The 13,202-nt window shown below is 39.2% G+C and overlaps 1 protein-coding gene across 2 annotated transcripts; it reads left to right on the top strand.

Annotated features, from left to right (window-relative positions):
* Nucleotides 1–5,393: 5,393 nt before the first annotated feature.
* NR0B1 (nuclear receptor subfamily 0 group B member 1) lies at nt 5,394–12,923 on the top strand. Of its 2 annotated transcripts, none has more exons than XM_077480776.1 (2): nt 5,394–6,135; nt 9,449–12,923. In XM_077480776.1, the coding sequence occupies exons 1-2, from the start codon at nt 5,589–5,591 to the stop codon at nt 9,691–9,693; spliced, it is 792 nt and encodes a 263-aa protein (XP_077336902.1). In that variant the 5' UTR covers nt 5,394–5,588; the 3' UTR covers nt 9,694–12,923. The 2 variants fall into 2 exon arrangements, with proteins under 2 accessions (XP_077336902.1, XP_077336901.1); XM_077480775.1 differs by having other exon boundaries at nt 5,410–6,207.
* Nucleotides 12,924–13,202: the final 279 nt, after the last annotated feature.

Raw genomic sequence — 13,202 nt, 5'->3', positions numbered from 1 at the left:
GAAAGCTCCTAGTTTGAGCAGCAGGGAGCCCAGTCCTCAGGTGGATGGGGGGGGGGGGATTTTACATTCAGATTACCCACCCTGCCGCCTGGATGGAGTGGGAGTCAGACCGGACTGGAGGCTGTCTCATCTTTGAGCCCTAAGGCATAGGTGTAGACAGTGTTTCAGAGCTCAATGGAGAGCCGCCTCTGCCGCCCATCCCATGGACCCACAGTAGGGCTGGCCTTGCTGGGTGAGTACAGACATTGAAAAGATCTTGGGCACCTTGTACTTTAGTAGTAGTGTGATATCCCCCCAAATTACACACCAGACTCTTATCTTATGCCGCGTACACACGATCAGAATTTTGATCGGAAAAAGCTCTGATGGTTTTTCCGACGAAATTCCACTCAAGCTGTCTTGCATATACACGGTCACACAAAGGTTCTCTGAACTTTCGACCATCAAGAATGCGGTGAAGTACAACACTACGACGAGCCGAGTCAAATTGTTTCCGAGCATGGGTAGGAATTTTGCACGTCGGAATTTTGTACAGACGATTGTAATTTCCGATCGGAACTTTTTCCAACCGAAAAAATTGAGAACATGCTCTCAATCTTTTGCTGGCTGAAATTCCGCCAGCAAAAGTCTGATGGAGCATACACACAATCGCATTTTCCGACCAATAGCTCTCATCAGACTTTTGCTGGTGAAATTTCCGATCATGTGTACAGGGAATGAGAGTGCAGTCTAGCAGGCCAAGAAAGGAGGGATTAACCATATGCCTTTAACATGAGGGTGCACCTTGCCAGGGAGGACCCCCCCTGGAAAAGCACCTTGTGCCCATGTTGATAGGTAATATGGCCTCTTCCCTGCAACTCTGGCCTGGTGGTTGTGGGAGTTCACATACAAATCTGGAAGGCTCATTTAACAATAAGGGGGTCCCACATACTACCCCCACTTCAATGGGTGAAGGGACACATAGGGGTTGATTTACTAAAGGCAAACAATCTCTTCAAGTACAGTTGCTCCAGAGCTTAGTAAATGAGCAGAGGTTCTTTTGACTTCTATCATCCAATCATGTGCAAGCAAAAATAGATTGTTTTTATTTTTCCTTGCATGTGATTGGGTATTGTTTGCAAAGTGAAGATTTACCTCTATTACTAAGCTCTGGAGCAACTGCAAAGTGTACAGTCTTTTTGCCTTTAGCAAATCAACCCCATAGTGCCTGTACTTGGTCACAAAAAAATTGTGCACAGTATGAAAACAAACAAACAAAAAAGTCCCACAATGTACATTCATCAACAATCATGTCATACAGCGATGTAGGTCTACATCACAACCCCCCGCCTGTTGTATGCTTTTGTAAGGGTCTGGTATGCAATATGGACTAGCTCATGCTGGTTTTGTTTTTGGTGTTCCTCAGCTTGTTAGGACACCGGAAGGGGCTGATTTACTTATTTAGCACTGACCTCCAAAGGAGCTGCTGGTTTGATTTAGGCTTACCGTTACCTCATCTGCTTGCATCTCCGTCTTGGGGATCCCGTGGTAAATGGGCCAAAGAATGTTGAAATTGACACTGAATCCTCTTTTGGGTTATTTATTTTAGAAAAAGCAAAGTCTCTTAATGGAGGGTAGATGGTTAGGGGTGAGTTCAGTCACCTAAATTGCAAGGTGAAAATATTAAGAGCATCCAGTGAATAAAACTGTTTCACAACTGGATTCAACAAGCACCGGATAGACCTCTCTCACTAGGCCTAGCAGCCGGTGGGATGCTCGGTAAAGTCTCTGCCACAGACTTGTGAGATACATTTGAGCATTACTGAGGGATATGGATACATTTAAAGAACTTCAACTGACATACAGTACCAGGTTCTCTCAGCCGATCCGGTGATACTGTATGAGTGTTGATCCAGGTTGCATCCTTCAATGAAGTCTCCAGGCTCCTTCAGAGAAACCAGCCTTGTGCACGGTCTTCTCCTGAAAGAGTCCTCCCCTGGGGTTCTTCAATTTCTGGGCCTGTCCCTTATGATGAGACGGCACCGGACCATCCCTGGATCAGTAAGCCTATCCCTTCAGTTTCGTTGCCTCGGGCCAGCCAGCCCCGAGACACAGGATGCATAGTTCCGCACCCCAGGTCAGGAGGGCCATGGGGCTGGGTCAGGAGGAACACCAGAACAAAACGGACAGAAAGTAGTCTCCGGCCACCCCCGCCCCCCCCTCCACCGAATGCACAGCAGGAAAACACTCCCACTGGGCTGGTTCTGAGAGATAAGTGGCATTCAATGCATTCAGCTAGACTGCGTTTCTACTCTTGCCGGCGGTTACAGCGACACCTGCGGTCAAGGAGAACCCAGTGCAACCCAGCTGGACTGGTACTGAAACCAGAAAATCGGAGAAATAATCCCAAAGCCCAACTGTGGCTTCAGGCAGCTTAATTTTACAAAAACAATAGTGCCTGCTCGTCAGGAGCCAGTGCTACACTTACAACCAGTGTCCCTGAGAATGAACTGTCACATTTAGCAGTAGTACCTGTTTCAGCTCTTATTCTGTAAAATAATTAAATAGCAAGTAGCCAGATGACCATGAGATAACTAAGGCCCCTTTCACACTGGGGCAGGTGCAGCATCGGCGGTAAAACTACGCTATTTTTAACGCCGCTTTACCGTAGTTTTAGCGGTGGTATTCGGCTGCTAGCGGGGCAGTTTTACCTCCTGCTAGCGGCCAAGAAAGGGTTAAAACTACCGCAAAACACTGCTGCAGCAGCGCTTTGCCGGAGGTATAGCCTCGCTGCCCCACCGCTCCAAAGATGCTGCTAGCAGGACTTTTTTTACAGTCCTGCTAGTGCACCGCTCCAGTGTGAAAGCCCCCGTGCTGTAGTGCCTGCAAAGCACCCCAGTGTGAAAGGGGTCTAAAAAGTGCATCATTTATTTATTTATTTCTGTGAATGGACTTTATGTAATATAACATCTTTTTGCATTGTTTACTGCAGTTAAATACCACTATTTGTGGTATTTATCACAAATGCATTTTTTAACTATAGTGAAATGACACTTTAAATATTGCATGCTATATTTTGTATAAAAACAGATATCACATGTGATACATGTTATTGGATTGAGCCCTGAATGTCATTCAGTTTAGTATTGCATCTACTTTAACAACTTGGCAACCAACCGCCTCATTTGTGGGAGGTTGGCATGGCTGCGCTAACTGCCGTCATTGTACGTTGGCCGCTTTAAGAGCTATTGGAGGCCCCCCAGTGTGACGCTGGAGCCGATGCGCGTGGGCGGTGTCTGCGATGTCCACCAGCTACCCACGATCGCTCCACAGAGAGCCAGAATGGGGATCTGTCATTGTAAACAGACAGAGCCCCGTTCTGACAGGGGAGGAAATAGAGATCTGCTGTTCCTAGTGATTAGGAACAGTGATCTCTCTCCTCCTCCAGTCAGTCCCATGCACTCACAGTTAGAAACACCTCCCAGGGAACACATTTAACCTCTTGACGCCCTCTAGTGTTAACCCCTTTCCTATCAGTGAAGATTACATAGTAATCAGTGCATTTTTATGGCACCGATCGCTGTATACATTTCAATGGTCCCAAGAAAGTGTCAAAAGTGTCCGATCTGTCCACTGCAATGTTGCAGTCCTGCAAACCAATAAATATACGCTTATTCCATTTTTTTTTTTACCAAAAACATGTAGGAAAAAAAAAGAATACATATTGGTCTAAACTGATTAACCACTTAAATACAGGGCACTTATACACCTTCCTGCCCAGACCAATTTTGAGCTTTCAGCGCTGTCGCACTTTGAATGATAATTGCACGGTCATGCTACACTGTACCCAAACTAAATTTGTATAATTTTGTTCCCACAAATAGAGCTTTCTTTTGGTGGTATTTGATCGCCTCTGGGATTTTTATTTTCTGCTAAACAAATAAAAAAAGACTGAAAATCTTGAAAAAAAAACATGTTTTTTTGTTTCAGTTACAAAACTTTGTAAATAAGTACGTTTTCTCCTTCACTGATGGGCACTGATGGGGCTGCAGTGATGGGCACTGATAAGGCGGCACTAATGGGCACCGATGAGGTGGCACCAATGAAGTGGCACTGATAGGCGGCACTGATAGGTGGCACTGATATGCGACACAGATAGACACTGATAGGTGGCACAAATAGGCAATGATAGGTGGCACGGATTGTCATGGATAGGTGGCATGGATTGGCATGGATGGGCAGCATAGATAGGTGGCACAAATGGGCATGGATAGGCGGCATGGATAGGCAGCACGGATGGGCATGGATAGGCGGCATGGTTAGGCATGGATAGGCGGCATGGATGGGCATGGATGGGCGGCATTGTAATTTAAAGTTTTGTAAGGATGGATGCCAATCAGTGCCAAACAATAATGCATGCCAATCAGTGATGCCCATTGTGGGCACTGATTGGCATCCATTATGGGCACTGATTGGCATTCATTATGGGCACTGGCTGGCATCCCTGGTGGTCTAGGGGGCATACCTGGTGCTGGGCATCTCCTGGTGGTCTGGTGGCGTCCCTGGTGGTCCAGTGTGGGCATCCTCGGGAGGGCTGTGCTGATAATCGATCAGCACAGACCCCCCCTGTCAGAAGAGCAGCCGATCGTCTCTCCTCTACTCACGTCTGACAGACACGAGTGAGGAAAAGCCGATCACTGGCTCTTCCTATTTACACTGTGATCAGCCGTGATTGGACATGGCTGATCACATGGTAAAGAGTCAGACTGACACCCGCAACAACGATCGCCGCAATTCAGCGGCTTAATATCCTGATCACGTCATATGACGTCCGGTCAGGATATTAAAACCACTTTGCCACCGTCATTTTGCTATATGGCGGGCGGCAAGTGGTTAAGAATTTTTTTTTTTTTTTTACTTTTTTGGTGGGATATTTATTATAGCAAAAAGTAAAAAATATTGTTTTTTTTTTTTCAAAATTGTCGATCTTTTTTTGTTTATAGCGCAAAAAATAAAAACCGCAGAGATGATCAAATATCACCAAAAGAAAGCTCTATTTGTGGGAAAAAAATGACATCAATTTTGCTTGGGTACAACTTGACACGACCGTGCAGTTGTCACCTAAAGCGATGCAGTGCCGTATCAAAAAAAAAAAAAAAAAAGGCCGGGTCATTAAGGGGACAAATCCGTGAATAAGCGTTCAGAAACTGAACTCAGGCTCTGCAATCTCGCTCCAGATCAACCTGGCAGCCAAGCAATTAGTCTTTGCAGAAGCAGACTGTCTATGTATTTGTCTGAGCACAGGTTTTCTTTAGCAGACTGCAACAGGACAGACAGCTCTCCAGATCAGCTCTAAGGCTCCCTCTAGCTCCTAACAATATCACTGACGAGGGGAGGAGGTGTGTGCTTCTTGCATCTCTCTCTTTTTCAGCCAGTAATGAGCGTCTGCCCCTTTTGAACTGAATATATTGTCTGACTAACAAAGGTGTAAATGTAACCTGAGGGGCAGGCAGAAGAGGATCAGCCTAGTATCTGGAAAAAAACAAGCTGCAGTTAAAGCAACCAAGGCAGCTCAGGAGCTGTCAGATCCTCTCCCTCTCCTCTTCTCCATGGCTTGCCTAGACAAATGCCATTGTGCTGTAGATAACAGAAGGCATGGTAGCATTTTGTACAATATCCTGAAAAATGAGGAGCACAAGGATTCACACAACAGCAGCAAAATTAGAAAGGAAGATCATAACAGGCTATATGGACAAGGATGCTCCTGTGGATCACAGAAGAAAGTCACTCTTAAGAGCCCACAGGTAACATGTAAAGCAGCATCAGCAGTGCTGGTAAAGACCCTGAGGTTTGTGAAAAGTGTGCCATGCTTCCAGGAGCTGCCACTGGAGGACCAGTTACTGTTGGTCAGGAGCTGCTGGGCACCTCTGCTGGTGCTGGGACTTGCACAGGACAAGGTGGATTTTGAGACAGTGGAAACATCAGAGCCCAGTATGTTGCAAAGGATTTTAACCAACAGTCAAGGAGGAGAGAGGGAACTTCATCATGAGCATCCAGAGCAAGACTTCTTATTTGGGAACAGCCAGCATCAGCAGCAAAACAAACTCTCCCAACTGCCTTCTGCTACAGAGATCAGATGGATCAAAGAGTTTTTAGGCAAGTGCTGGAGTCTGGCCATAAGCACCAAAGAATATGCCTATCTAAAAGGGATAGTCCTGTTTAATCCAGGTATATTATTTCCTATTCTAATTGTTTATAAATACCCTGTTTCCCCTAAAATAAGACCTAGCCTGATTGTCGGTGTTGGCTGCAATATAAGCCCTACCACCCAAATAAGTCCTACCCTGTTTCCTCAAAAATAAGCCCTACCCTGAAAAGAAGACCTACAAGGACTTCAACTAGGGCTTATTTGGGGGGTAGGGCTTTTATTGCAGCCATCACCGACAATCACACTAGGTCTTATTTTAGGGGAAACAGGGTAAAACATGTAATGGATCAATACAAAAATCATATATTGTATTCTAATTGTTTATAAATACAACATATAAACAAATTTAATACCAAACTTACACACAGCACATACTGTTTTGATAGAAAACATGTATTGTTATGTGATTGTTTAAAATACATTTTACTAATACATAAATATATAGTGTATCCTAAGTATATTAAAAAATCATATATAATGAGTCCTAATTGTATATAAATCCAGCATATAATATTTCTATACAAAACATATATACTGTATTCAAATTGTTTAATAATACAACATAGAATAGTTTAAATCAAAATGTATATATATTGTATCCTAAAGCCCCATACACACTATCAGATTTCCTGCTGATTTTTGTCTTCAGATTTACCAAAACCATATAATATGAGGTCAAACCTTAGGAGTTTCAATTTGTATGCAATCGGACAGGCCCTTGCACTACATGGTTTTGGTAGTGTGTATGGGGCTTTATTGTTTATAAATGTATAATCGTTTTTTTAAAGAAAATGTATGTATTGTATACAGTATATTTTTCATAGAGGTTAGAGACTAGGTTCGGGCAGCACAGGGGTTGTAGGTTTGAATTCCAAGTACCGTACAACACTACCTGCATGGAGTTTGCATGTTCTCCTTGTGTCTGCTGAAGTATCCTCCCACATTCCAAAGAAATAAAGAAATTATTGCAGGTTTATTAACTCCTTTCTAATTTGATCCTAGTATGTGTAATATGTGATTTAGGGACCATAGACTGTAAAAGCGGAACCCCATCCAATCTTCGGATCAGCTGCTGGGTGCAGTTGCCACCATTCCTGTTAAGGGAACCCTTACTCTCTCTACTGCTCATGCTGTGCCTTCTAACTGGGCCAGGGGCAGAGGAAGGAGGAGGGGGGTGAACTTCCGATAGATGGTGCCGCAGCACTGTCCCCGGAAGTGGGTTAGGGGACCTGTCAAATACAGGTCCCATTACTTCCTCCCATCTGAAAGTTGCCAAATGTGCCAGGGGGGTGGGGGGGGGGGGAGACGAATAAGTGGAAGTTTCACTTTTGGGTGGAACTCCGCTTTAAGGGCAACAACTGATGTAAATGTACATATATATGCATATGTTATATATATGCAATATATTGTATATATGTAAAGCACTGTGTAAACAGTTGCTGCTATATAAATACCCATAATAAATGTAAAAAATAATAAAATTCTGTATAAATACAACATATAAAATTTTAGTACAAAACATATAATATTGTATGCTAATTGTTTATAAATACAACATATAATATTTCAATACAAAACTGATATATTGTTTAAATGCACTAAACAAATAATAATTATTTTCAGTGTACTGCTGTTTAAGTGTTGTCTTCTATGTAGTGATAAAAGAAACCCCCCAAAAAATGCATAATGAAAAATGAAAGGCAGTGCATGTCATTATCATTTTTATTTTAGTCAAAGGAATAGAACCAGGTGACTGCATTTGTGAAAAATATTAGCTAACATGTAAGTGTAAAACATTTTTTAAATAGGTCTGGAACATACAATACTCAATTATACACTGTTTTATTTAATATATATTTTGCTCATTCACTCTAATTTCTCTCACATATTCCATAGAGAATTATAGAAAATATTGAATCAATCACACCAGATCATGTCCATTGATCTGGTGTGATTCCATAGAGAATTATAGAAAATATTGAATCAATCAAACCAGATCATGTCCATTGGACTTGCAGTATACTGTACTGTATGGTTTACAATGTAAATACCCTTACAGCAACCTGACTCTAGCATCCATTCTCTCTTTCTGTACTCAACATCTATAAACCTCAGTGTTAATATATGTATGCTTAACTTCTCATAAGAGGTACAAAATTAAATATTTTTTTTTTAAAAAGGCTACAATTCCTCATATGCAGATTCAATTATAGTAGTACAGCATCCAAGCATGTAATTTTTTACATATCAGTTGTATATGTAGCGAATAATGATTTTTAAAGTACATAAAGTTTTCAAGTATGTAGTGCAAACAGTTTCAACTGTAGCAACACATAGAAACCAATAACTGATCTGCCATTCAGTGCTGTCTAGCTGAAAAAAAAAATGTGATCTTGACTGATTACTATAAGTTACTGTACATCATGTGTTATTAGCCCAGGTTGTATAAAAAATAAAAAATAAGAAAAAAGGTGCATTATTGTGGCCATACATATACAGAATTCGTTTTGTGAAGAACCAAATAATTAATTGGGCTAATGCTACTATCAATGCAATTATTACAAAACAGTGGCCCCTTTTTTTGTGCTATTTACTGGTGTCAGGTGTTGAAGTTGACAGGGAATATCATTTATTTTCTTAACTATTGAAAATCTTATGCAAACAAAATGTGTGTTGACAGTAAATAGATAAAGGAGTAAAACATTCTGGTGCCGAAATACTGAAAGCTTTTCCTTGGCCCATCAAAAATTATCTGCAGTATTCAAGTAAAGGAACCATCAGAAATGTAACTGCCACTTTGTAATGGTAGCGGATATATATATATATATATATATATATATATATATATATATATATATATATATATATATATATATATATATATATATATATATATATATATAATGTATATATACACACATACACACACACACATATATAGGTGTGTGTGTGTGTGTGTGTGTATATATATATATATATATATATATATATATATATATATATAAAATTTAAATATTTATACTGTATATTCTTCTCAGTTTACAACCAGTGGAACCATCACAAATTTTAATGGAACTTTGTAATACCAGGTTGAATTACCTTCATAGAATCATAGATATAGAATAGAGAGAATATAGAGAATTATATATTGTAATACTGTGCCACAATATGGTTTATATTTTAACATTGTAATTCACTGTATAAGCGAATTTCATATTTCTGCAGAGTGTTAATAATTTTTCTCTTTTTATGTCTACCTAGGTTTACCTGGATTGCACTGTGCACAGTATATCCAAGGGTTACAACAAGAAGCCCACCAAGCTTTAAATGAGCATGTAAAGATGATCCAGCGATGGGACAACGCTAGATTCACCAAGCTAATAATAGTTCTCTCCTTGCTACGGTCCATCAATGCCAATGCCATTTCTGAACTGTTCTTTAGACCCATCATCGGCACTGTGAATATGGATGATATGCTGTTGGAGATGCTGGGAGCAAAGATATAGCTGTAAACTTGGTAACACTGACTGCAGTACAAAAGGAAAAATACGTAATAGGATATGTATATAGGTTTAAGATGACAAAGGGGCAGATGCCCTCACTTTTTAAATGAGTGGACATTCTGTACACTAAAAGCTTTTATAGTAATTGTCTTTATCTAAGTGGGATCAAATGGTTTTTAGCTTTTCCGATACTATTACTGAAAAATATAGCACTAAACAATTCATTTTAACAATCATCATTGATGGTGTGCACCATACAGTACTCTTACCTACCAGTTTAAGAGCAATCTATAAACTTTGCACTTTGACCGATCTTGAGGAAGAATAAGTGATCTGAGATGAATTTTCCCAGACAGTGTCTATTGTTCACCTGGGATATGGCTGTCACCATAAGAGTTTAACTAGAACATTAGACATGTGCAATTTGTTTTGTTGCGAATTTGTTTCTTAACGAATTTTGACAAATCCCGTTAAACCCGTGTAACAAATTTTTCCGAATAGTCGTAAATGCGAATATTCGAACATTTGGAAATTCGTACATTCGTAAATTTGTACATTCATAAATTCGTACATTTGGAAATTCATACGTTCGTAATTTCGTACATTTTTACATTGGTACATTCGTAAATGAGTAAATTTGGAAATCTGAAATAATATTTAACTAATAATAACTTAATTACTAACTATTAATTTATAGGTATTGTAATTTCCTTTCAAACGTGGTCATTAGTGAATGTAACAAATACAAATTTATCCGAAGTTAAAAATTATCCAAAATAACAAATGCCGTATCCAAACGAATGGAACGTAATGAATTAATAATAATAAATAACAATAATAATAATATTTATTATTATTATTTATTGTTCATTTGTTCTGTTCCATTTGTTTAGATGCAGCATTCGATAATTCGTAACGTCGGATAAATTCGTATTTGTTACATTCACTAACAGCCAAATTTGAAAGGAAATTACAATACCTATAATTTAATAGCTAGTTACCATTTCAGATTTTCGAATTATTGGGCTCTTGGATTTTCACATTTTGAATCCAAATTTACGAATTTTTGAATTTACTAATTTATTAATGTACATAATTACGAATGTACGAATTTATGAATTGCGATCATAACGAATTACCCGGAAAATGAAAACAAAAAAACAAATAAATGAATGAAACGAAAACAAACACATTTTTTTGGCAGAGCACATGTCTATAGAACATAGGCTTGCTCTCTCAGCCAATAGTAGTCTGCAAGGTATAACCTGCAAGGTTATACTTTAATCATTCATTTGGTCCATTATTACATATTTGGGGTGACTCCATTACTAAAATGATGAATGATCCTAATTTAGAAGCATTATTATTATTTAATGTGTTAATAAAATGTAAGACTGGGTTTGTTTAACGAGGCAAAGGTCAAACTGCAGTAAACTGTAGCAACCAGTAAGAATCCATTACTGTTTTAATGTATAAGCTTAAATTGTGACTCTGCTTTTTTAGCTTGACAATTGTTCAAATGCAGTTTATTGGAAGATGTGCCATGAGAATATCTTTTAGTTTGCAACAGCAAATGGTTGTTCTAATTTTTGGCACTAGTGAAATAAATTGTTTGCTTTTATTGGATTTAAATCTAAACAGTGCTGAAGCCCACCAAAAAATTACCCATGCAATGCCCTCCCCCTACACCACAGGGGTTGGATGCTTGTTAAGTCTAGGAGTAGAGGAATAAGCTTTAATACCCTATTCCTCAATCTAGTAGGCTCCCTCTATCTGTTGGTCCAGTCCCCCAAAGCCTCTTCTCTCTGGCAGGCAGTCACATCAAGTAGAATGCAGGACCAATAGTCAACAACTTTGAAGTGGTGTGTGCCAGTGGCTGGGGGAGCAAGAAGTGAAGTAGGTATTACAGACTTTCAGACTTTTCCTCTTCCCCCCCAGATTCAATGAGCATTTAACCATTGAAGAGTGAGAAGAGGGGGCACTTCAAGGGCATTTTCTTTTTTATCCCATAGTTCAGCTTTTAAGTACCTTGTTTGCCTTGTGTGAACTAACTGGGAACTTTGTGAGTCAGTGGTAGACATGTGCGATTACTTTTGTACGAAATTAAAATTCGTACAAATTTCCGTAAACTCATACATTCGGGAGGATCTGAAATACGAATTTCTATGTTTCCAAATTTTGTACGAAATTTTGTTTACGAATTTCGGATCCAAATTCCGTTACAACGGAAATGTGACTGGTGTTTTGTTGACCAATCAGAGGTTTTCTTCTGCTGCTAAGTGAGGGTTGGTAAAATGACCTTTTTTAATATTGGAGTGGGAGACTGATACTGGTAGTCGATGGGAGATTCAGAATCAGACAAAATAAGAATGTTCGTTAATTTCGATTATTCATTATGATGAAGTTAAATACCCAATAAGTCAGCACAGCACAGGGATGGTGGGAACCCATCATGAGCACAGCACAGGGATGGTGGGAGCCCCTCATAATGAGCACAGCACAGGGATGGTGGGAGCCCCTCATAAATTCATCATAACGAACGTTCGTAATTGTTACGAAAAGTTAACGAACCTAGCGAAAATTCGCATTTCGTGCAAATCCAAATTGAATTTCGGACACAGATTACGTAATACGAATTAACGGCTAATACGAAAAGGAACGGAACAAAACTAAACAAATTTATTGACGCACATGTCTAGTCGGTGGCAAAATTGTTTGCTTTAGCTGTAGTATGATTACATTTGAAAATCCCCAAATTAGTGAAAATGACATATATCTTTTCATTTGATCCATATACACTTTATTTTATATTACAATAATTATGTTAATTTTTAAAGCAGAAACAAGCCATTTCCACATGTATAAATGAAAAATAATAATGGATACTAGGAACACCTATGTGCATTTAATAACTACCACAGGGCCTTGTGCATTTGCAGATGTATTGTTTAAAAATCTAAACATATTGCTAACTGAGGACCGAAGAGTTTTCCTTTTCTTACATAGTATACATAAATGTAAATTCCATTGTTCCTTTCTTTCTTTGCACATTCTTTTGACAGAACAGAAGTTTCTCTGTGAATGTTCTTGCTTGTAAATTTATTTTTTCTCTAAACTTAAAACCTACTGAACTGTTCAACTATTGTGGTTTACAAGTATTGTAAAATATTAATTTATTGTTTTTACAAAGACAATATTTTTTTATTCAATAAAAAAAACAAAAAACAAAAAAACTTGTCTCATTACTAAATATTGGTTCAAGTATGTTTGATACATTTTTACTTTTAGGCTACTTTTACACTGAGGCAGCTAAAAATAGTGCCTGCAAAGCGCTTCTCATGCCACCCCAGTGTCAAAGTCCCCTTAAAGTGCAACTAAATCCAAATAATGAAAAATGCTGTGCACATTGTAATGCCCCATACTCATGATCAGACTTTCCGACAACAAAACTGTGGATTTTGTTCGAAGGTTGTTGGCCCCAACTTGTCTTGCATACACACGGTCACACAAAT

Source organism: Lithobates pipiens, unplaced genomic scaffold, assembly GCF_037356315.1.
Source record: "Lithobates pipiens isolate NorthernLeopardFrog02 unplaced genomic scaffold, aLitPip1_a1.2 Scaffold_16, whole genome shotgun sequence".
Lineage (NCBI taxonomy): Eukaryota > Metazoa > Chordata > Amphibia > Anura > Ranidae > Lithobates > Lithobates pipiens.
The sequence above is the reverse complement of the archived record's forward strand: the minus strand, read 5'-3'. Positions and strand labels throughout refer to the sequence as shown.

Excerpts from the sequence above, each read along its gene's own strand:
- NR0B1 (XM_077480775.1), top strand. The coding sequence starts at position 5,589 with ATGGCTTGCCTAGACAAATGCCATTGTGCTGTAGATAACAGAAGGCAT. Across the intron at positions 6,208-9,448 it reads GATAGTCCTGTTTAATCCAG|GTTTACCTGGATTGCACTGT; the intron begins GTATATTATTTC and ends ATGTCTACCTAG.